At 67.7% G+C, this 18,506-nt stretch overlaps 1 protein-coding gene across 2 annotated transcripts; it reads right to left on the bottom strand.

The window, feature by feature from the left end:
- Positions 1–1,480: 1,480 nt before the first annotated feature.
- LOC135576907 (mitogen-activated protein kinase kinase kinase kinase 3-like) lies at positions 1,481–17,056 on the bottom strand. 2 transcript variants are annotated; one of them, XM_065044225.1, is made up of 12 exons: positions 16,357–17,056; positions 13,081–13,138; positions 11,141–11,246; positions 9,550–9,615; positions 9,390–9,445; positions 8,411–8,458; positions 6,376–6,418; positions 6,191–6,263; positions 5,976–6,109; positions 3,335–3,397; positions 3,162–3,243; positions 1,481–1,612 (listed from the first exon to the last, which is right to left on the bottom strand). In XM_065044225.1, exons 1-9 carry the CDS (start codon positions 16,456–16,458, stop codon positions 6,077–6,079), a joined length of 585 nt encoding a protein of 194 aa, XP_064900297.1. In that variant the 5' UTR covers positions 16,459–17,056; the 3' UTR covers positions 1,481–1,612; positions 3,162–3,243; positions 3,335–3,397; positions 5,976–6,076. The 2 variants fall into 2 exon arrangements, with proteins under 2 accessions (XP_064900297.1, XP_064900298.1); XM_065044226.1 differs by having other exon boundaries at positions 11,141–11,231; positions 16,357–16,794.
- Positions 17,057–18,506: the final 1,450 nt, after the last annotated feature.

Below are 18,506 nucleotides of genomic sequence, written 5' to 3'. Positions count from 1 at the left end.
TAGGACATGGGGGGGGACATGGAGGACATGGGGGGGACACGGGGACATGGGGGGGACACGGGGACATGGGGGGGACATGGAGGACATGGGGGGGACATGGGGACATGGGGGGGACATGGGGAGGGGGACATGGGGGGGACATGGGGGGGACATGGGGGGGACATGGGGGGGACATGGGGGGGACACGGGGGGACACGGGGGGGACACGGGGACATGGGGGGACATGGGGGGACATGGGGGGGACATGGGGGGACATGGGGGGGACATGGGGACATGGGGGGGACATGGAGGACATGGGGGGGACATGGAGGACACGGGGGGGACATGGAGGACACGGGGGGGGACACGGGGGGGACACGGGGGGGACATGGGGGGACACGGGGGGGACACGGGGGGGACACGGGGGGGACACGGGGGGGACACAGTGGACATAGGGGGGGACACGGGGGGACACAGTGGACATGGGGGGGGATATGGGGGGGCACGGGGGGGCACGGGGGAGCACAGTGGACATAGGGGGGGGACACGGGGGGACATGGGGGGACACGGGGGGACACAGTGGACATAGGGGGGGACACGGGGGGGGCACAGGGGGACACAGTGGACATGGGGGGGGCACGGGGGGGCACAGTGGACATAGGGGGGGGACATGGGGGCCGTGGGGACGGGAGGTGACACTGTGGGTCACTCACGGCGGGGGCCGGCGCGGGGGGGCCGGTGGCTGCAGTGGATCCGTTGGGGCACCGGGGGGGGGCGGCTGCAGGACCAGGGGTGACATGGGGGCCAGTGCCCCCGCCCAGTGCTCCCAGTCCAACCCAGTCCCCCCCAGTGCTCCCAGTCCAACCCAGTCCCTCCCAGTGCTCCCAGTCCCTCCCAGTGCTCCAGGTCCTTCCCAGTCCCCCCAGTGCCTCCCAGTCTCTCCCAGTCCTCCCAGTCCCCCCCAGTCTCTCCCAGTCCCCCCCCAGTCCCCCCCAGTCCTCCCCAGTGCCTCCCAGTCTGTCCTAGTCCCTCCCAGTCCCCCCCACTGCTCCCAGTCCTCCCCAGTCCCTCCCAGTGCTTCCCGTCTCTCCCAGTGTCTCCCAGTCCCCCCCAGTGCTCCCCATCTCTCCCAGTCCCCCCCCAGTCTCTCCCAGTTCCTCCCAGTCTCTCCCAGTCCATCCCAGTCCATCCCAGTCCCCATCCAGTGCTCCCAGTCCCTCCCAGTCTCTCCCAGTCCATCCCAGTCCCTCCCAGTCTCTCCCAGTCCCTCCCAGTCCCCCCCCAGTGCTCCAGTCTCTCCCAGTCCATCCCAGTCCCTCCCACTCCCCCCCAGTGCTCCCAGTCCTCCCCAGTCCCTCCCAGTCTCTCCCAGTCCATCCCAGTCCCTCCCAGTCCATCCCCAGTCCCCCCCCAGTGCTCCCACTCTCTCCCAGTCCATCCCAGTCTCTCCCAGTCCCCCCCAGTGCTCCCAGTCCCCCCCCAGTCCCCCCAGCGCCCCCACCTCGGGCTCCTCGTCCTCGGGGTCTCCCGCCCGCGGCCGCTCGGGGGTCCCGCAGCCGCTCGGGGTCCCGCAGCTTGTCCAGCAGCTCCAGGGTCAGCGGCCGCCCCAGCCCGGCTGAGCCACAAACTGGTGCTGCAGGACAGTCACACGCACGTGGGGACGGGGACACGGGGACATGGGGACATGGGGACATGGGGACACGGGGACGGGGGGACGGGGGGACACGGGGGACACGGGGAGACACGGGGACGGGGGGACGGGGGGGACGGGGGGACGGGGGGACGGGGGGACATGGGGGGACGGGGACAGGGGGACAGGGGGGACAGGGGGACAGGGTACATGGGGACACGGGGACGGGGGGACGGGGAGACAGGGACATGGGGACACGGGGACATGGGGACAGGGGGACACGGGGACATGGGGACAGGGACACGGGGACACGGGGACGTGGGACACGGGGACACGAGGACAGGGGGACACGAGGACAGGGGGGACATGCACGTGGGGACGGGGACAGGGACATGGGGACAGCGACACGGGGACATGGGGACACGGGGACATGGGACACGGGGACATGGGGACATGGGGACAGGGACACGGGGACACGGGGACACGGGGACACGGGGACACGGGGACATGGGGACAGGGACACGGGGACATGGGGACACGGGGACATGGGGACATGGGGACACGGGGACAGGGACACAGGACATGGGGACACGGGGACACAGGACATGGGGACAGGGGGACATGGGGACAGGGACACGGAGACATGGGGACACAGGGACATGGCACGTGGGGATGGGGACAGGAACATGGGACGTGGGGACATGGGACATGGGGACACGGGGACAGGGACACGGGACATGGGGACACGGGACATGGGATGGGGATGGGGTCAAAGGGACATGGGGACAGGCGCACAGGACATGGGGACATGGGGACATGGAGACACAGGGACATAGGGACAAAGGGACAGGGACACGGGACATGGGGACGGGGACACAGGGACACGGAGACCACGGGGACATGGGGACAAGTGGACAGGGACATGGGATGTGGGGACATGGGGATGGGGACACAAGACATGGGGACAAGGGGACTTGGGGACAAGGGGACTTGGGACAAGGGGACAGGGACATGGGATGTGGGGACAAGGACATGGGACATGGGGACATGAGGATGGGGAGACAGGGATATGGAGAGGGGAACATGGTGACATGGGGATGGGGACATGGGGACAGGGACACAGGAACATGGGAATGTGGGGACAGGGACAAGGGGACTTGGGGACAAGGGGACTTGGGATGTGGGGGCAGGGACATGGGACATGGGATATGGGACGGGGACATGGGGACGGGGAGATGTGGGGATGGGGACACGGGGACAGGGGGACAGGGACATGGGGACACGGGATGGGGGACACAGGGACATGGGGACACAGGGACATGGGGACACAGGGACATGGGGACACAGGGACATGGGGACACAGGGACATGGGGACACGGGGACATGGGGACACGGGGACATAGGGACACGGGGACACAGGGACACGGGGACACGGGGGACACGGGGGACACGGGGACACGGGGGACACGGGGACATGGGGGACACGGGGACATGGGGGACACGGGGACACGGGGACACGGGGACACGGGGACACGGGGACATGGGGGCTCACGCTGAGCAGCTTGGCGGCGCTGGGACGTTTCTTGGGGTTCTTGGTCAGCGTCACTTTGACGAAGTTGTGGAACTGGGGGGACCTGGGGGGGGCACAGTGAGGGCTGGGGGTCCTGGGGGTCCCCTGGGGGGGGGCGACACCCCCACCCCCCCAACGGCCCCCCCCCACCTCACCACTTGGCCTTGTCCTTCAGCTTGGGGGGCTGGTACCCGCTCTTGGACATCAGGAACAGCACCCTGGGGGGTGGGGGGGTCAGGGTGGCCCCCCAAAACCAATGGGTGCTGGGGGGGTCAGGGTGCCCCCCCCCCAAAACCAATGGGTGCTGGGGGGATCAGGGTGGCCCCCCCCCAAAACCAATGGGTGCTGAGGGAGAGTCAGAATGGCCCCCCAAAACCAATGGGTGCTGGGGGGGTCAGGGTGCCCCCCCCCCAAAACCAATGGGTGCTGGGGGGGTCAGGGTGCCCCCCCCCCAAAACCAATGGGTGCTGAGGGAGAGTCAGAATGGCCCCCCAAAACCAGTGGGTGCTGGGGGGGGTCAGGGTGGCCCCAAAAAACCAATGGGTGCTGGGGGAGAGTCAGAATGGGCCCCCCAAAACCAATGGGTGCTGGGGGAGAGTCAGAATGGCCCCCCCAAAACCAATGGGTGCTGGGGGGGTCAGGGTGGCCCCCCAAAACCAATGGGTGCTGGGGGAGAGTCAGAATGGCCCCCCAAAACCAGTGGGTGCTGGGGGGGGTCAGGGTGGCCCCAAAAAACCAATGGGTGCTGGGGGGGGGGTCAGAATGGCCCCCCAAAACCAATGGGTGATGGGGGGGTTTTAGGGGGTCCCGCTCACCTCAGGGGGTGCAGGTTCAATGGGGGTTTTGGGGGGTCCCGCTCACCTCAGGGGGTGCAGGTCGAACAGGGGGGTTTTGGGGGGTCCCGCTCACCTCAGGGGGTGCAGGTTCAATGGGGGTTTTGGGGGGTCCCGCTCACCTCAGGGGGTGCAGGTTCAATGGGGGTTTTGGGGGGTCCCGCTCACCTCAGGGGGTGCAGGTTCAATGGGGGTTTTGGGGGGTCCCGCTCACCTCAGGGGGTGCAGGTTCAATGGGGGTTTTGGGGGGTCCCGCTCAGCTCAGGGGGTGCAGGTTCAATGGGGTTTTGGGGGGTCCCGCTCACCTCAGGGGGTGCAGGTTCAATGGGGTTTTGGGGGGTCCCGCTCACCTCAGGGGGTGCAGGTTCAATGGGGGTTTTGGGGGGTCCCGCTCAGCTCAGGGGGTGCAGGTTCAATGGGGGTTTTGGGGGGGTCCCGCTCACCTCAGGGGGTGCAGGTTCAATGGGGTTTTGGGGGGTCCCGCTCACCTCAGGGGTGCAGGTTCAATGGGGGTTTTGGGGGGTCCCGCTCACCTCAGGGGGTGCAGGTCGAACAGGGGGGTTTTGGGGGGTCCCGCTCACCTCAGGGGGTGCAGGTTCAATGGGGTTTTGGGGGGTCCCGCTCACCTCAGGGGGTGCAGGTTCAATGGGGGTTTTGGGGGGTCCCGCTCACCTCAGGGGGTGCAGGTTCAATGGGGGTTTTGGGGGTCCCGCTCACCTCAGGGGGTGCAGGTTCAATGGGGGTTTTGGGGGGTCCCGCTCAGCTCAGGGGGTGCAGGTTCAATGGGGTTTTGGGGGGTCCCGCTCACCTCAGGGGGTGCAGGTTCAATGGGGTTTTGGGGGGTCCCGCTCACCTCAGGGGGTGCAGGTTCAATGGGGGTTTTGGGGGGTCCCGCTCAGCTCAGGGGGTGCAGGTTCAATGGGGTTTTGGGGGGTCCCGCTCACCTCAGGGGGTGCAGGTTCAATGGGGTTTTGGGGGGTCCCGCTCACCTCAGGGGTGCAGGTTCAATGGGGGTTTTGGGGGGGTCCCGCTCACCTCAGGGGGTGCAGGTTCAATGGGGGTTTTGGGGGGTCCCGCTCACCTCAGGGGGTGCAGGTTCAATGGGGGTTTTAGGGGGTCCCGCTCACCTCAGGGGGTGCAGGTTCAATGGGGGTTTTGGGGGGTCCCGCTCACCTCAGGGGGTGCAGGTTCAATGGGGGTTTTGGGGAGGTCCCGCTCACCTCAGGGGGTGCAGGTTCAATGGGGGTTTTGGGGGGTCCCGCTCACCTCAGGGGGTGCAGGTTCAATGGGGGTTTTGGGGGGTCCCGCTCACCTCAGGGGGTGCAGGTTCAATGGGGGTTTTGGGGGGTCCCGCTCACCTCAGGGGGTGCAGGTTCAATGGGGGTTTTGGGGGGTCCGCTCACCTCAGGGGGTGCAGGTTCAATGGGGGTTTTGGGGGGTCCCGCTCACCTCAGGGGGTGCAGGTTCAATGGGGTTTTGGGGGGTCCCGCTCACCTCAGGGGGTGCAGGTCGAACAGGGGGGTTTTGGCGGGGTCCCGCTCACCCTCAGGGGGTGCAGGTTCAATGGGGGTTTTGGGGGGTCCCGCTCACCTCAGGGGGTGCAGGTTCAATGGGGGTTTTGGGGGGTCCCGCTCACCTCAGGGGGTGCAGGTTCAATGGGGGTTTTGGGGGGGTCCCGCTCACCTCAGGGGGTGCAGGTCGAACAGGGGGTTTTGGGGGGTCCCGCTCACCTCAGGGGTGCAAGGTTCAATGGGGGTTTTGGGGGGGTCCCGCTCACCTCAGGGGGTGCAGGTTCAATGGGGTTTTGGGGGGTCCCCGCTCACCTCAGGGGGTGCAGGTTCAATCGGGTTTTGGGGGGTCCCGCTCACCTCAGGGGTGCAGGTTCAATGGGGGTTTTGGGGGGGTCCCGCTCACCTCAGGGGGTGCAGGTCGAACAGGGGGGGTTTTGGGGGGTCCCGCTCACCTCAGGGTGTGCAGGTCGAACAGGGGGGGGCTGCAGCTCCGCCAGCTCCAGGGCCGTGATGCCCACGGACCAGACGTCGCACAGCTCGTTGTACCCCCCCTTCAGCTCCACCGCCGCCACCCTCGGGGGCCATCCTGGGGGGGGGGACACTGAGGAGCGGCCCCCCCAAAACCCCCCTGGTGTCCCCAAAACACCCCCGGGACCCCCAGTCTCACCAGTACGGGGTCCCGATGAACGACATGCGCCGGGCGAACGTCGCGCTGATCTGCGCCGCGATCCCAAAATCCGCTTTTGGGGGGGGGGCAGGAAGGGTTTGGGGGGGCCCCTGCAGCCCCCCCCAGCCCCCCAGGACCTTTATCCCCCCCCCAGCCCCCCAATTTTCCCCTCGCCCCCCACTCACCCAGCTTCACCTCCCCGCTGTCGTTGATCAGGATGTTCGCTCCCTGCAGGGACGGGACCCCCCCAGTTTGTGACACACCCCCCAGTTTGTGACACACCCCCCCACTATGTGACCCCCCACAATGTCTGCTTGACCCCCAGTGTGTCCCCAGTTCCCCCGGTGCCCCCCAGTTCCCCCAGTGTCCCCCCAGTTCCCCTCAGTGTTCCCCAGTTCCCCCCAGTATCCTCCGGTGCCCCCCCAGTTCCCCCAGTGATCCCCCCCAGTTCCCCCCAGCACCCCTCAGTGATCCCCCAGTGCCCCCCCAGACCTCCCCAGTGATCCCCCCAGTGCCCCCCCAGTCCCCCCAGTTCCCCCAGTGCCCCCCCCAGTGTCCCCCCAGTGCCTCCCCAGTCCACCCAGTGATCCCCCCAGTGTCCCCCCCAGTCCCCTCAGTGCCCCCCCCAGTCCCGTCAGTGCCCCCCCAGTCCCGTCAGTGATCCCCCCAGTGCCCCCCCAGTCCCCCCAGTTCCCCCAGTGTCCTCCCAGTCCCCCCCCAGTGTCCCCGGTGTCCCCCCAGTGATCCCCCCAGTGTCCCCAGTGTCCCCCCAGTCCCGTCAGTGATCCCCCCAGTGCCCCCCCAGTCCCCCCAGTGTCCCCCCCAGTGCCGTCCCAGTGCCCCCAGTGTCCCCCCAGTCCCCCCAGTGTCGTCCCAGTGCGCCCAGTGTCGCCCCAGTCCACCCAGTGATCCCCCCAGTGCCCCCCCAGCGTCAACCCCAGTAATCCCCCCAGTGCCTCCCCAGTCCCCCCAATGTCCCCCCAGTCCCCTCAGTGATCCTCCCAGTGTCCCCCCAGTCCCCCCAGTGTCCCCCCAGTCCACCCAGTGATCCCCCCAGTGCCTCCCCAGTCCCCCCAGTGTCCCCCCAGTCCACCCAGTGATCCCCCCAGTGCCCCCAATGTCCCCCCAGGCCCCTCAGTGATCCTCACAGTGCCCCCCCAGTCCCCCCAGTGTCCCCCCAGTCCCCCCAATGTCCCCCCAGTCCCCTCAGTGATCCCCCCCAGTGTCCTCCCAGTCCCCCCAGTGTCCCCCCAGTCCCCCCAGTGATCCCCCCAGTGCCCCCCCAGTTCCCCCAATGTCCCCCCAGGCCCCCTCAGTGATCCTCACAGTCCCCCCAGTGTCCCCCCAGTCCCCCCAGTGTCCCCCCAGTCCCCCCAGTGATCCTCACAGTGCCCCCCCAGTGTTCCCCCAGTCCCCCCAATGTCCCCCCAGTCCCCTCAGTGATCCTCCAGTGTCCTCCCAGTCCCCCCAGTGTCCCCCCAGTCCACCCAGTGATCCCCCCAGTGCCCCCCCAGTTCCCCCAATGTCCCCCCAGGCCCCTCAGTGATCCTCCCAGTCCCCCCAGTGTCCCCCCAGTCCCCCCAATGTCCCCCCCAGTCCCCTCAGTGATCCTCCCAGTGTCCTCCCAGTCCCCCCCAGTGTCCCCCCAGTCCACCCAGTGATCCCCCCAGTGCCTCCCCAGTCCCCCCAGTGTCCCCCCAGTCCCCCCCAGTGATCCTCACAGTGCCCCCCCAGTTCCCCCAGTGTTCCCCCAGTCCCCCCAATGTCCCCCCAGTCCCCTCAGTGATCCTCACAGTGCCCCCCCAGTTCCCCCAGTGTCCCCCCAGTCCCCCCAGTGTCCCCCCAGTGATCCTCACAGTGCCCCCCCAGTCCCCCCAGTGTCCCCCCAGTCCCCCCAGTGTCCCCCCAGTCCCCCCAGTGATCCTCACAGTGCCCCCCCAGTTCCCCCAGTGTTCCCCCAGTCCCCCCAATGTCCCCCCCAGTCCCCTCAGTGATCCTCCCAGTGTCCTCCCGGTCCCCCCAGTGTCCCCCCAGTGATCCCCCCAGTGCCCCCCCCGTTCCTCCAATGTCCCCCCAGGCCCCTCAGTGATCCTCCCAGTCCCCCCAGTGTCCCCCCAGGCCCCTCAGTGATCCTCACAGTGCCCCCCCAGTTCCCCCAGTCCCTCCAGTGCCCCCCCAGTTCCCCCAGTTCCCCCAGTCCCCCCGTGTCCCCCCCCGTACCTTGATGTCGCGGTGGATCTTGCCCTGCGAGTGCAGGTACGACAGTCCCTGCGGGGGTGGGGCAGGGGGTCAGGGATGGGGGGCTGGGGGCGCTGGGGGGGTCGGAGGGGGTCGGGGGGGGGGGGCAGAGGGGTCGGGGGGTGTCCCATGGGGGGTCTAGGGGGTTCCCAGCGGGTCAGGGGAGTCAAGTGGGTTCCAGGAGGGTCTGGGGGTTTTGGGGGGGTTCCCAGGGGTCTCAGAGGGGTCTGGGGGGCTCAGAGGGGTCCCAGGAAAGTCTGGGGGGGGTCCCAGGGGATCTGGGGGGGTCAGAGGGGTCTGGGGGGCTCAGAGGGGTCCCAGGAAAGTCTGGGGGGGGTCCCAGGGGATCTGGGGGGTCAGAGGGGTCTGGGGGGCTCAGAGGGGTCCAGGGGGGTCAGGGGGTCCCAGGGGGGTGTCCCAGGGGATCTGGGAGGGTCAGAGGGGTTCGGGGGGGTCAGAGGGGTTCGGGGGGGTCAGAGGGGTCCGGGGGGGTCAGAGGGGGTCCCAGGGCAGTCTGGGGGGGTCCCAGGGGAACTGGGAGGATCCTGGGGGGTCCTAGGGGGTCCAGGGGGTCTGGGGGTTCAAAGGGGTCTGGGGGGATCCAGGGGGGCTTGGGGGGGTCCCAGGGAGAGTCTGGGGGGGTCAGGGGGTTTAGGGATTTCAGAGGGGTCCAGGGGATTTGGGGGGGGGGGTCCCAGGGTGTCTGGGGGCTTTGGAGGGGGTTTGGGGGGGGGTCAGAGGGGACTGGGGGGGGTTCAGAGGGGTCTGGGGGGGTCAGGAGGTTCCAGGGGGGTCTTGGGGGTTCCCAGAGGGGTCTGGGGGATTTGTGGGGGGTCCCATGGGGGTCAGAGGGGTCCGGGGGGGTCAGGAGGTTCCAGGGGGGTCTTGGGGGTTCCCAGGGGGGTCTGGGGGATTTGGGGGGGGTCCCATGGGGGTCAGAGGGGTCCGGGGGGGCCCCCACCTCCAGCGTCTCCCTGCAGATATAAGCGATTTGCAGCTCCGAGAGGGGCCCTGTCACTGCGGGGGGGGGATGGGGGGGGGATCAGTGTTGGGGGGGGGGGGCGGGACACCCCAATTCTGGGGATCCCCCCCTCCCCGTGCCTCAGTTTCCCCGCCGTTACCGTGGTAGATGTCCTGCAGGGACCCCCCCCCCGCACAGCTCCATGCAGATCCACAGCTTGTTGCACCTGGGGGGGAATTGGGGTACGGGGGCGGGGGGGCAGAGTTGGGGGGCACCAGGGAGAGATGGGGGGGGGTTGGGGTAGTGGGGGGGGTTGGGGGGATGTGGGGGGGGTGGGGAGGTCCAGGGAGGTCTGGGGGGGTTCAGGAGGGCCCATTGGGGTTTGGGGGGGTCCTGGGGGGGTCTGGGGGGACCCAGGGGGCACCAGTGGGGGTTTGGGGGGTCCAGGCGCTTTGGGGGGGGGGGGTCCAGGGGGGTTTGGGGGGTTCGGGAGGGCCCATTGGGGTTTGGGGGGGTCCTGGAGGTCTGGGAGGACCCAGGGGATCTGGGGGGGTTCAGGGGGGACCGGTGGGGGTTTGGGGGGGTCCAGGCGGCTTGGGGGGGGGTCCAGGGGGGTTTGGGGGGGTCAGGAGGGCCCATTGGGGTTTGGGGGGGGTCTGGGAGGACCCAGGGGATCTGGGGGGGTTCAGGGGGGCCCAGTGGGGGTTTGGGGGATACAGGAGGGTTTGGGGTGTTCAGGAGGGCCCAGGTGGGTCTGGGGTCCAGGGGGGCCTGGGGGGGGCCGGGGGGTTGTGGGGGCCCAAGGGAATCTGGGGAGGGGGGTCTGGGGGGGCTCAGTGAGGGTTTGGGAGGGTCCAGAGGGGGTTGAGGGGGTCCTGGAGGGTCTGGGGGTGTTGGGGGCCCCGGGGGGGCTTGGAGGGGTGCAGGGGGGTCTGGGGGGCTCAGTGAGGGTTTGGGGGGGCCCCGGGGGGGTTGGGAGGTCCAGGAGGACCTGGGGGTCCAGGGCAGGTTTAGGGGGTCCTGGGGGTCTGGGGGTGTTAGGGGGCCATGGGGGCTTAGGGGGGTCCAGGGGGGGTCTGGGGTGTTGGGGGGTCCTGGGGGGGCTTAGGGGGGTCCAGGGGGGGTCTGGGGGCCCAGGGGGGTTCAGGGGCACCCAATGGGAGTTTTGGGGGGTCTGTGTGGCGCAGGGGGCTTGGGGGTCCTGTGGCATTTGGGGGATCCAGGGGGTCTGGGGGGGCTCAGTGAGGGTTTGGGGGGTCCAGGGGGGGTTGGGGAGGTCCAGGAGGACCTGGGGGTCCAGGGGGGGTTAAGGGGGTCCTGGGGGGGCTTAGGGGGGTCCAGGGGGGGTCTGGGAAGCCAGTGGGGTTCAGGGGGGACCAATGGGAGTTTCGGGGGGTCTGTGTGGCGAGGGGGCTTGGGGGGTCCTGTGGCATTTGGGGGGGTCCGGGGGGGTCTGGGGGGCTCAGTGAGGGTTTGGGGGGGTCCAGGGGGGGTTGGGGAGGTCCAGGAGGACCTGGGGGTCCAGGGGGGGTTAAGGGGGTCCTGGGGGGGCTTAGGGGGGTCCTGGGGGGTCTGGGAAGCTCAGTGGGGGTTCAGGGGGGACCAATGGGAGTTTCGGGGGTCTGTGTGGCGGCAGGGGCTTGGGGGGTCCTGTGGCATTTGGGGGGGTCCGGGTGGGTCTGGGGGGGTCCAAGCGGGCGCGGGGGGGCCTCCGGGGGGGGCTCCGGGGGGGCGGGGGTGGGGTCCCTCACCAGCTGTAGCTGCCGTAGTAGGCGATGATGTTGGGGTGCTGGCAGGAGCGCACCATCAGGATCTCCTGCTGCAGCGCCGCCCGGTCGTCAGCTGGGGGGGCAGAGGCTGCGGGGGGGGCCAGGGGTCTCCCCGGGGTGCCGGGGCACTGGGGGGACTGGGGAGACACTGGGGGGACTGGGGGGACTGGGGGCACTGGGGGGACTGGGGGGACACTGGGGAACTGGGGGGACTGGGGGGACTGGGGGGGACACTGGGGGAACTGGGGAGACACTGGGGGACTGGGGAGACACTGGGGGACTGGGGAACTGGGGGGACACTGGGGGGGACTGGGGGGACACTGGGGGGGGACTGGGGGGGACTGGGGGGACACTGGGGGGACACTGGGGGGGACTGGGGAGACACTGGGGAGACACTGGGGAGACACTGGGGAGACTGGGGGGGGACTTGGGGGGGACTGGGGGGGACTGGGGAGACACTGGGGAGACACTGGGGGGACTGGGGGGACTGGGGGGACTGGGGGGGACTGGGGGGGGACTGGGGAGACACTGGGGGAACTGGGGGGACACTGGGGGGACTGGGGGGGACACTGGGGGGACACTGGGGAACTGGGGGGGACACTGGGGGGACACTGGGGGACACTGGGGGGACACTGGGGGACACTGGGGGGAACTGGGGACACTGGGGGGGACTGGGGAGACACTGGGGGGGACTGGGGGAGACACTGGGGGGACACTGGGGGGGACTGGGGGGGACTGGGGAGTCACTGGGGGAACTGGGGGCACTGGGGGGACACTGGGGAGGGAACTGGGGACACTGGGGGGGACTGGGGAGACACTGGGGGGACTGGGGAGACACTGGGGGGACACTGGGGAGACACTGGGGGGACACTGGGGGGGACTGGGGGGGGACTGGGGAGTCACTGGGGGAACTGGGGGCACTGGGGGAACTGGGGAGACACTGGGGGAACTGGGGGCACTGGGGCAAGCAGGGACACTGCGGGGATCTGGGGGAACTGGGGGACACTGGAAAGAGCACCTGGGGGGAACTGGGGAACTGGGGGGACTGGGGAACACTGGGGGAACTGGGGAGAACTGGGGGACACTGGGGAGAGCACTGGGGGAATTAGGGGAACTGGGGGAACTGGGGGGACTGGGGGGACTGGGGAACACTGGGGGAACTGGGGAGAACTGGGAGAACTGGGGAGAACTGGGGAGAACTGGGGAGAACTGGGGAGAGCACTGGGGAGAGCACTGGGGGGAACTGGGGACACTGGGGGAACTGGGGGACACTGGGGAGAACTGGGGGACACTGGGGGGAGCACTGGGGGGACTGGGGGGAACTGGGGCACTGGGGGGAACTGGAGGGGGCTGGGGAGAGCACTGGGGGACTGGGGGGAAATGGAGGGGGCTGGGGGAACTGGGAGGGACTGGGGGACACTGGGGAGAGCACTGGGGGAACTGGGGGGGACTGGGGGGAACTGGGAGGGACTCGGGGGGAACTGGGGAGAGCACTGGGGGGAACTGGGGGAACTGGGGAACTGCAGAACACTGGGGGGAACTGGGGGGAACTGGGGGGAAACTGGGGAACACTGAGGGAACTGGGGGACACTGGGGAGAGCACTGGGGGGAACTGGGGGCATGGGGGGAACTGGGGGGACATTGGGGACACTGAGGGACACTGGGGGAATGGGGGGCACTGGGGAACACTGGGGGTCACTGGGGGAACTGCAGGACACTGGGGGGCATGGGGAGCACTGGGGGGTACTTGGGAAACTGGGGAGCACTGGGGGGAACTGGGGATGTCCAGAGGTATCATGGGGGTCCAGGGGGCATCCTGAGGGTTACTGGGGTGTCCCAGGGGGCATTTGGGGTACGGGGGGGTACTAAGGGCCCCCAGGGGGTATTGGGGTGTCAGGGGGTCTCGGTGGTCCCCCCCTCACCTGCGTCCATCTTGACGACCTTGATGGCGGCGGGTGCACCCGTGGCCTTGCTGCGGGCCTGGGGCAGGGGACAGGGACGCCAGTGGCACCCAGTGTCCCCAGTGCCGCCCCCAGTGCTCCCCCCCAGTGCCCCCCAGTGCCCCCCCCAGTGCCCCCCAGTGCCCCCAGTGCCCCCCAGTGCCCCCCAGTGCCCCAGTGCCCCCAGTGCCCCCCAGTGCCCCCCCCAGTGCCCCCAGGCCCAGTGCCCCCCCCAGTGCCCCCAGTGCCCCCCAGTGCCCCCCCAGTGCCCCCAGTGCCCCCCCCAGTGCTCCCCCCAGTGCTCCCCCAGTGCTCCCCCCAGTGCTCCCCCCAGTGCTCCCCCAGTGCCGGTCCCCCCAGTGCCCCCCCAGTCAGTGCTCCCCCAGTGCTCCCCCCAGTGCTCCCCAGGTGCTCCCCAGCCAGTTGCCCCCAGTGCTCCCCCCCAGTGCCCCCAGTGCCCCCCTCCAGTGCTCCCCCCCCAGTGCTCCCCCCCAGTGCCCCCCCAGTGCCCCCCAGTGCCCCCCAGTGCTCCCCCAGTGCTCCCCCCAGTGCCCGCCCAGTGCTCTCCCGGTGTCCCCAGTGCCCCAGTGCTCCCCCCAGTGCCCCCCAGTGCTCCCCCCAGTGCTCCCCCCAGTGCTCCCCCCAGTGCTCCCCCCAGTGCTCCCCCCAGTGCTCCCGGTGTCCCCAGTGCCCCCAGTGCTCCCCCCAGTGCCCCCCAGTGCTCCCCCAGTGCTCCCCCCAGTGCTCCCCCCAGTGCTCCCCCCAGTGCTCCCGGTGTCCCCAGTGCCCCAGTGCTCCCCCCAGTGCCCCCCAGTGCTCCCCCCAGTGCTCCCCCCAGTGCTCCCCCAGTGCTCCCCCCAGTGCTCCCCCAGCGCTCGCGGTGTCCCCAGTGCTCCCCCAGTGCTCCCGGTGCCCCCCAGTGCTCCCCCCAGCTCCCCAGTGCTCCCCCAGTTCTCCCAGTTCCCCCAGTGCTCGCCCCAGTTCCCCCAGTGCCCCCCAGTGCTCCCGGTGCCCCCCAGTGCTCCCCCCAGTGCCCCCAGTGCCCCTCCAGTGTCCCCCATGCCCCCCCCATTGCCCTCCCAAGCCCCCAGTGCCCCCCCAGTTCCTCCAGTGTCCCACCTGTGTCCCCCAGTTCCCTCCAGTGCCCCCAGTGTCCCCCAGTGCCCCCCCCAGTTCCCCCAGTGTCCCACCTGTGTCCCCCAGTTCCCCCAGTATCCCCCCAGCATCCCCCAGTGCCCCCCAGTTCCCCCAGTGTCCCACCTGTGTCCCCCAGTTCCCCCAGTATCCCCCAGTGCCCCCCCAGTGCCCCCCCAGTGCCCCAGTATCCCCCCAGTGTCCCCCCAGTTCCCCCAGTGCCAGATGTCCTGAGGCCTCCAGTAGCAGCAGCAGGGGGGGATTGGGGCGGAACTGGGAGCACTGGGGTGAACTGGAGCACTGGGGGGTGCGAATGGGAGCACGGGGGGGGGAGGAGAAACTGGAGCACTGGGGTGAACTGGGAGCACTGGGGGTGAACTGGGAGCACTGGGGGGGTGCGAATGGAGCACGGGGGGGGTGTGAATGGGAGCACGGGGGGGGGAGGAGGAACTGGGAGCACTGGGTGAACTGGGAGCATTGGGGGAACTGGGAGCACTGGGTGGGGGAAACAGGAAGCACTGGGGTGAACTGGGAGCACTGGGGGGAACTGGGAGGCACTGGGGGGGTGCAAATGGGAGCACTGGGGTGAACTGGGAGCATTGGCGGGGTGTGAATGGGAGCACTGGAGGTTACAGGAAGTGCTGGGGGAACTGGGAGCACTGGGGGGAACTGGAGCATTGGGGGGGGTGTGAATGGGCAGTATTGGGTGGGGGGGAAAGCACTGGGGTGAACTGGGAGCACTGGTGGGGTACAAATGGGAGCACTGGGGGGGTGCAGGAAGCGCTGGGGGTGAACTGGGAGCACTGGGGTGAACTGGGAGCACTGGGTGGGGGGAAACAGGAAGCACTGGGGTGAACTGGGAGCACTGGGGTGAACTGGGAGCACTGGGTGGGGGGAAACAGGAAGCGCTGGGGTGAACTGGGAGCACTGGGTGGGGGGAACAGGAAGCACTGGGGTGAACTGGGAGCACTGGGTGAACTGGGAGCACTGGGGTGAACTGGGAGCACTGGGGGGGTGCAAATGGGAGCACTGGGGGGGTGCAAATGGGAGCACTGGGGTGGAACTGGGAGCACTGGGGTGAACTGGGAGCACTGGGGTGAACTGGGAGCACTGGTGGGGTACAAATGGGAGCACTGGAGGGGTGCAGGAAGCGCTGGGGTGGAAGTGGGAGCACTGGGGTGAACTGGGAACACTGGGGGGAACTGGGAGGCACTGGGGTGAACTGGGAGGCACTGTGTGGGGGGAAACAGGAAGCACTGGGGTGAACTGGGAGGCACTGGGGTGAACTGGGAGCACTGGGGTGAACTGGGAGCACTGGGGTGAACTGGGAGCACTGGGGGGGTGCAGGAAGCGCTGGGGTGGAACTGGGAGGCACTGGGGTGAACTGGGAGGACTGGGGTGAACTGGGAGGCACTGGGGTGAACTGGGAGGCACTGGGGTGAACTGGGAGGCACTGGGTGGGGGGAAACAGGAAGCGCTGGGGTGAACTGTGGAGCACTGGGGTGAACTGGAGCACTGGTGGGGGGAAACAGGAAGCACTGGGGGGAACTGGGAGCACTGGGGTGAACTGGGAGCATTGGGGTGAACTGGGAGCACTGGGGTGAATTGGAGCACTGGGTGGGGGGAAACAGGAAGCGCTGGGGTGAACTGGGAGCACTGGGGTGAACTGGGAGCACTGGGGTGAACTGGGAGCACTGGGGGGAACTGGGAGCATTGGGGGTGAACTGGGAGCACTGGGGTGAACTGGGTGCACTGGGTGGGGGGAAACAGGAAGCGCTGGGGTGAACTGGGAGCACTGGGGTGAACTGGGAGGCACTGGGGTGAACTGGGAGCACTGGGTGGGGGGAAACAGGAAGCACTGGGGGGAACTGGGAGCACTGGGGTGAACTGGGAGCACTGGGGGGAACTGGGAGCACTGGGTGGGGGGAAACAGGAAGCACTGGGGGGAACTGGGAGCACTGGGGTGAACTGGGAGCACTGGGTGGGGGGAAACAGGAAGCACTGGGGGGAACTGGGAGACCCGAGCGGGTGGCAACACTGGGGGAGGGGGCCCAGTTTTTGGGGGGGTCACCCCACACTCCCCCCCCACCCACCCCGCCCGCCTGTTTTGGGGGTCCCCGTCACCTTGTAGACGTCCCCGTAGGTGCCCCCCCCCAGGCGCTGCAGCAGCAGCTCGAAGTCCAGCTGGGGTCGCGGGGGGCGACGAGCGGCTGGCCCCGGCTCCATGGTGGCGGAAGGGGAAACTGAGGCACGGCCGGGGACCCAGGCATCCGGCCCCGCCCCCGGGGCCGCCCCCCCAGGTCTGCGCCCAGTTTGTGATCCCAGTATAAGCCCAGTATCTCCTTAAGAGCCCGCTTTGGCCTCGGGGTAACGCCAGCTGCGGCCCAGTGTCGCTCCAGTCTGCGCCCAGTTTGGACCAGTGTGATCCCTGCTTAACTCCCAGTACAGCCCCGTATATCCCAGTATGGCCCCGTCTATCCCAGTACGGCCCCGTCTATCCCAGTGTGATCCCCTGCATTCCCCAGTATGACCCAGTCCATTCCAGTGTGATCCCTGCTTAAGTCCCAGTACAGCCCCGTCTAATCCAGTACAGCCCCGTATATCCCAGTATGGCCCCATCTATCCCAGTGTGATCCCTGTTTAACTCCCAGTATGACCCCAGTCTATCCCAGTATGACCCAGTCTATCCCAGTGTGATCCCTGCTTAACTCCCAGTACAACCCAGTCTATCCCAGTATGGCCAGTCCACCCCAGTGTGATCCCCTGCATCCTCCAGTATGACCCAGTCCATCCCAGTGTGATCCCTACTTAACTCCCAGTATGACCCAGTCTATCCCAGTATGACCCAGTCTATCCCAGTGTGATCCCTGCTTAACTCCCAGTATGACCCAGTCTATCCCAGTATGACCCAGTCTATCCCAGTGTGATCCCTGCTTAACTCCCAGTATGACCCAGTCCATCCCAGTGTGATCCCTACTTAACTCCCAGTATGACCCAGTCTATCCCAGTATGACCCAGTCTATCCAGTGTGATCCCTGCTTAACTCCCAGTACAACCCAGTCTATCCCAGTATGGCCCAGTCCACCCCAGTGTGATCCCCTGCATCTCCAGTATGACCCAGTCCATCCCAGCGTGATCCCTACTTAACTCCCAGTATGACCCAGTCTATCCCAGTATGACCCAGTCTATCCAGTGTGATCCCTGCTTAATCCCAGTATGACCCAGTCCATCCCAGTGTGATCCCTACTTAACTCCCAGTATGACCCAGTCTATCCCAGTATGACCCAGTCTATCCCAGTGTGATCCCTGCTTAACTCCCAGTATGACCCAGTCCACCCAGTGTGATCCTGCTTAAGTCCCAGTACAGCCCCGTAAATCCCAGTATGGCCCCATCTATCCCAGTGTGATCCCTACTTAACTCCCAGTATGACCCAGTCTATCCCAGTATGACCCAGTCTATCCCAGTGTGATCCCTGTTTAACTCCAGTATGACCCAGTCCACCCCAGTGTGATCCCCTGCATCCCCAGTATGACCCAGTTCCATTCCAGTGTGATCCCTGCTTAACTCCCAGTACAGCCCCGTCTGTCCCAGTGTGATCCTTGTTTAACTCCCAGTATGACCCAGTCCATGCCAGTGTGATCCTGTTTAACTCCCAGTACAACCCAGTCTATCCAGTATGACCCAGTCTATCCCAGTGTGATCCCTGTTTAACTCCCAGTACGGCCCCATCTATCCCCAGTATGACCCAGTCCATCCCAGTGTGATCCCTGTTAAACTCCAGTACAGCCCAGTCTATCCCAGTATGACCCAGTCTGTCCCAGTGTGATCCCTGTTAAACTCCCAGTACAACCCAGTCTATCCCAGTATGGCCCCATCTAATCCCAGTGTGATCCCTGCTTAACTCCCAGTACAACCCAGTCTATCCCAGTATATCCCAGTATGACCCAGTCCACCCCAGTGTGCTCCCTCTTTCACTCCCAGTTTGTCCCAGTCCGTCCAGTGTGTCCCTTTTCACCCCCAGTCCGTCCAGCTGCCTCCCCCTGCAGTTTGGTTGGGGCTCGGACTAACGGCGACCCCAGTTCTCCCAGTTCGCCCCAGTTTGGCGCGAACCGCAACTGGGCCACTAAATGGCCGCGTAGGCGTGACCGCGCTCCGCGGGCGTGGCCTCAACATCTGGGCGTGGCCGCCCGCTGTGGGCGTGGCTTCACTATATGGGCGCGGCCCGCTCATATGGGCGGGGCCAAGGGGTATAGGGTATAACCCGCCTCCGCGC

Source organism: Columba livia, chromosome 34, assembly GCF_036013475.1.
Source record: "Columba livia isolate bColLiv1 breed racing homer chromosome 34, bColLiv1.pat.W.v2, whole genome shotgun sequence".
NCBI classification, from domain to species: Eukaryota; Metazoa; Chordata; class Aves; order Columbiformes; family Columbidae; genus Columba; species Columba livia.
Note: the sequence above shows the minus strand (reverse complement) of the source record. Positions and strands in the feature narration are given on the sequence as shown.

Excerpts from the sequence above, each read along its gene's own strand:
- LOC135576907 (XM_065044225.1), bottom strand. The coding sequence starts at position 16,458 with ATGGAGCCGGGGCCAGCCGCTCGTCGCCCCCCGCGACCCCAGCTGGAC. Across the intron at positions 9,446-9,549 it reads CCTGCAGGACATCTACCACG|TGACAGGGCCCCTCTCGGAG; the intron begins GTAACGGCGGGG and ends CCCCCCCCGCAG. Across the intron at positions 6,110-6,190 it reads TTCATCGGGACCCCGTACTG|GATGGCCCCCGAGGGTGGCG; the intron begins GTGAGACTGGGG and ends CCCCCCCCCCAG.